This window comes from Glandiceps talaboti, chromosome 6 (genome assembly GCF_964340395.1).
Source record: "Glandiceps talaboti chromosome 6, keGlaTala1.1, whole genome shotgun sequence".
Classification (NCBI taxonomy): Eukaryota; Metazoa; Hemichordata; class Enteropneusta; family Spengelidae; genus Glandiceps; species Glandiceps talaboti.
The window spans coordinates 8,578,579-8,583,244 of record NC_135554.1 but is presented as its reverse complement, the minus strand read 5'-3'; the positions used below and the strand labels follow the sequence as shown (position 1 = coordinate 8,583,244).

Below are 4,666 nucleotides of genomic sequence, written 5' to 3'. Positions count from 1 at the left end.
GTACACGTTTGCACTCCTCAAGGCACCTGTTTGTCCTGTTCATAATTGTTCAGTTTAATAATGGCACTGATTCAAACCTCCACCCCCCCCCATTCATTGACCATGCTGATAATTTTCAAAGGTTTTGAATAATGAAACGTGACAAATGTCATGAGTTTATGTTATATTTGAATGTATAGTATATTTGTTACTTTGGTGTCTAAGATGGGGATACTGTTATCTTACTATGATTGTTCCATAGTTAATTGTATGCTGCAGCGATCTCTGATATTGATATAGTCATGGAATTAAGCTTACCTTTCTTTATAGATGCGTTGGTGTCATCTACATATCGATACCACCACAGGAGAGTCAAATGTTAGCGAGGGTCTCTTTTTAGAACTTCTCCATGTAAACATTGGCCGCTATATGGGCGATCGATGATACTGGCGAACCCATGGTAGCACTTTGGCGCTGACGATACATAGTACTATAGACGAGTTATGTGTTGTTTAGACAGAATTCTGGGAGTTTGCAGATATTTCTTGTTGACATGGGGGTTCTGGCTTGGAAGCAGAATCAAACACGTTTTTGTTGTGACAAAGGCGAGTGTATGTTTGTTGTGTGTGTTATGTCAAAAATACTCTGGTATTTGTCTTTGCATCAAATTTAATACGTATACGTAGGAAATCCCTGTGTGAGTAAAGGGTGGTAAGTTTGACATAGGTGACGTTTGACATAGGTGACGTACGACATTATTACCATTTCTATGGTGCAACTGTACTCTCAGAGTTTATATCAAAATAATAGTTCTGGTATAAAGTTATATTAGTCGTATATTGTATAGACTGCTGCTTTTCTTCGACGTGAACCAGTATTCTAAATCATTAGTCATGGAATGAGAAAACGCTTTCAACAGCAACTGGAGAGGGCGATGTTGTCAGTCATAGCTCAATCATCAATACGTTATAACCATAGTGTCCTTTGATAAGAGTAGGCCACAATAATTCACAAACACTGAAACTAGGTCCTGCACAGTTGATATATATTTCACTATTGATTAAATTTGGAATGTTATATTAAAAATCTTTTTAGGGTCATTGCGATAAACACCAACAACAAAGTACAACAAAACAAAACAAAACAAAACAATTTTCCTGAACGGGCTGAATATTAGGACAAAAAGCGGGTATAGAGACCTGGGTGTTAGTTTTGCACTTTATCCCAGTCATTGCAATTAATTTTATTTTGTTTTGATGTATCTTTTAAAAATATAAACCTGATGAAGAGCCGGTCTGGGCTCGAATCGTAGCGCAACAAAGAAGTTTCAATAAAATGATGATGTCTGGTCTTCATTTTTCTTGAATATTAGGAAACCGGTAGATGGGTCGATTAGATACCTTGTCTATATACCATGTCAGTCATACACCGTCTATATTTGCTATGGAGCAAATTCATGATTTGCAAATTCACAATGACAATAGAATGTCGTAAAATTGTATTGCACAGTTACCATTCGTTTACAATTTCAAACAACGTAATCATTAACGAAGCTAGAATCTTGGCTGAATACAAAATATTTTATTTATGATTGAATAGGTAGCATTGGTTTATGGTATAACCAAATACATACATCATAACAACGTGGCAAATACTATGACCTAAATATCTGATTAAAGATGTACTAGCTGCAATCAAGTGATTTTTAAAAAATATTTTGTCAGATATAACAACTTACTCGTAGTATTGTACTGCCTAAAGAGAATCACCTGTGGATAAACTTAACTTATTTGTGTAACTGTACATATAATATGGTAAAACAAATCCATCTGAAATATGTGTTTGGGTCCGCACCCTGGGTCAGACTCCGCATGCGATCACAATTTCAACGAATTACTGTACGACGCATGCGCATAGATAAAATGAGCCCCCATACCCTCTTTTAGGGCACCGTCCAAGACGCATCGTCAAGAGGTCGCGGAAGAAATAGTCATATCATATCATATCATATTATGTACAGCTTTGAAGGCTAAAAGCCTATGAGCCGATCAAAGGTAAAAACAATCAAATGTTCAACAGTCCATAGTCTCTGTTACCCAGCCGGCCTCTTGCCATTGAGGGCATAACCCCCCAGCAGAGTTATGCCCTCAACCGGCGGCAAGAGTCTGGGTAACCGAGACTACGGAAAAAATAACAGTTCGGGAATGTATATGGAAATAAGAATATTGTTGGTTGTCTGATCGAAAAAAATAAACAACAGGTACAGCAAAGTGCGGTGCAGCTTTAAATGTGCTATTACTGAAGTACATGTATATCATTTGAAATCAGGCCAATATTCAATGTTATTACTACTTGTTGCGATTAGTACAGTCCGAATGCATGCCCTATCATCGTCATTGCAGCCACTGTTTTTGCCTAAGTAACTATAGCATAATGTATGCAAAGGAATTTTAGTATTGCTAACTATCCTAAAGGTATTGTATTCTTCGGCAACAGCCTATATTGTGTTTTACTGTTATTGTTTATACACGTCATTTAGAAATTCGACGATAGCCGTTCCAATTTCATTTGGCGAGTCTTCCTGAAGGAAGTGTAACCCTTTCACGTTCACAACTCGATGGTTTGGCCAGTCTTTCGTCACCTTCGTGATAGAGGAGCTAAAGAATCCAGGTTCTCCATTGACGTAGAGTTTGGGGATGTCCTTGCTTTGAGACAGCCATTTGCTATAAGCATGTGTAAGGTCTACCACGTCTTGTGGACCATCCGTCTGTATAGGGATTTCTCGAGGCCATGTCAGCGTTGGTCGACGGGATTCACCTTCGTCGAGATATGGCATACGATAGGCATTCATCTCATCTTCGGAAAGTTGTCGTATTATTGCCCCAGGAAGCAGACGTTCGACGAAGAAATTTTTCTTCAGGACCATCTCCTCGCCGTCAGGCGAACGCCGCAAGGCTTGGAAAACGTTGCGTGCGGTTTCAGGAAAGCCATCCCAAGAAGGTGCAACTCCTACTAAGCTCTCCATGTGCACGATAGCTTTCACTCGGGCTTGGTGTTGGTGACACCAGTGCAAGCCAAGTCCCGATCCCCAGTCGTGACACACGATGGTAATTTTCTCAGGTAACCCCACTGCTTCCATCCATGCAGAGAGATAGCGGTAGTGATCAACGAAACGATACGAATGATTGGGTAATTTAGCCGACTTACCCATTCCGATTAAATCGGGGGCTAGGCATCGGGCTACCTTTTCTACGTGTGGAATGATGTCCCTCCAGAGAAAGGACGAAGTTGGATTTCCGTGCAGAAAAATGACCGCATTTTGTTTGAACTCTGAGTGTGGTGCTGAGTCGTAGTAGCTCATCTCTGAGTCCAACACTTTGACCTGACGGCATTTGGAGAACCATGCATCGCCAGCAGCAGACGACACATTCCGAGCTGATACTTTGGATGACATAGGCGTTGCATGTCTGACAACTTTCTCCCCATTCCCTCGGAGGTGGGATAATATCACTGTTACTCGCTGCATTGCTCTTCCTACTGTCACACTATCTTGACAGTGAGGACAAAGTTTACATGTCACGTGATAGATTGAAAAGTTCATCAACCTTTGCCGTTTGACATATTTAATGACCTTTGTGATGTCCTGTTCGCAAAGTACATCCTAAATTCCTATGACCAGGTCTCACTATTGCAACGTGGTACTTGCTTTTCCTCTATGCTCCAAAGGGCGACACTTTCTAAAAACAAATATGATGTTGCCAGAATCTTATCAAAGACTAGCTACAAAAATTGAAGAGTTTGTTTTGAATGTGAGTTTTTCGTTTTGTTTTGAGCCTTTTTTTCGTTCCAAACCAAAACAAAAGGCTCAAAAAGGCTCAACAACCCCCTGAAATGATGAAATAACGCGTAACGCTATAATTATTGTAGCTAATGAAAGAGGACTATCTAAACTTATTAGCTTTGTAATTTCACTTTTAGACTCAATCTGGTGAAAATATATACGTTATGAATACAAATAATTTTTGTTACGTCACCATATGTGTGTACTATATAGTCCCCGGTGTACGAGGATGAGGCCTACAATGGGTTCCATTCCTCCGTGCAACCGTCCGTCTAATTTCATTTAAACCCGGCACAACGATTGACATAATACGCGAACTACTTTGCTTTTCCACATAATGCAGATTTTACCAAGTGGTGGCCATATTTGTAGTTAATTAAAACTGTATAATTAAAATTAAAAAAAAACCTGTAAAAACATAAGCTTATAGCAAGAAAATCATGCGAGGCCTGAATATATAACAAACTGTGATTTTTATAAAACACACTTTCCCTCTAACCAAGGTATGATGTAAATAAATTAGACGTCTTAAATATTTCTTTTCATATTTGTATCTCCTGGTAGACTACATTACCTTCAACATACATTCTGAAACGAATTTGAAGGTTCTGAATAGAACTTTTTCTAGTCTCAGTCCTGTAAAGTAACTGTAGCGGCTACAAGAATTTCAGCACAAACTATAATCATAATATGCCATGCACAAGCCAAGATATTAACTTTGAACAGAAAATATGGATTAGATATCCTGGTCACTCTGTGTCACGACAACCCGTGTCGGTGGTCGAAATATGAGTCAAAACGTTTCATATCACCATGATTATTTGTTTTCCGATTTTTCACGAATTA

The 4,666-nt window shown here is 39.1% G+C and overlaps 1 protein-coding gene across 1 annotated transcript; it reads right to left on the bottom strand.

Annotated features, from left to right (window-relative positions):
- Positions 1 to 2,494: 2,494 nt before the first annotated feature.
- Positions 2,495 to 3,433, bottom strand: LOC144436798 (coelenterazine h 2-monooxygenase-like). The gene has a single exon (XM_078125658.1). It carries the CDS (start codon positions 3,431 to 3,433, stop codon positions 2,495 to 2,497), a length of 939 nt encoding a protein of 312 aa, XP_077981784.1.
- Between the last annotated feature and the right edge of the window lie 1,233 nt (positions 3,434 to 4,666).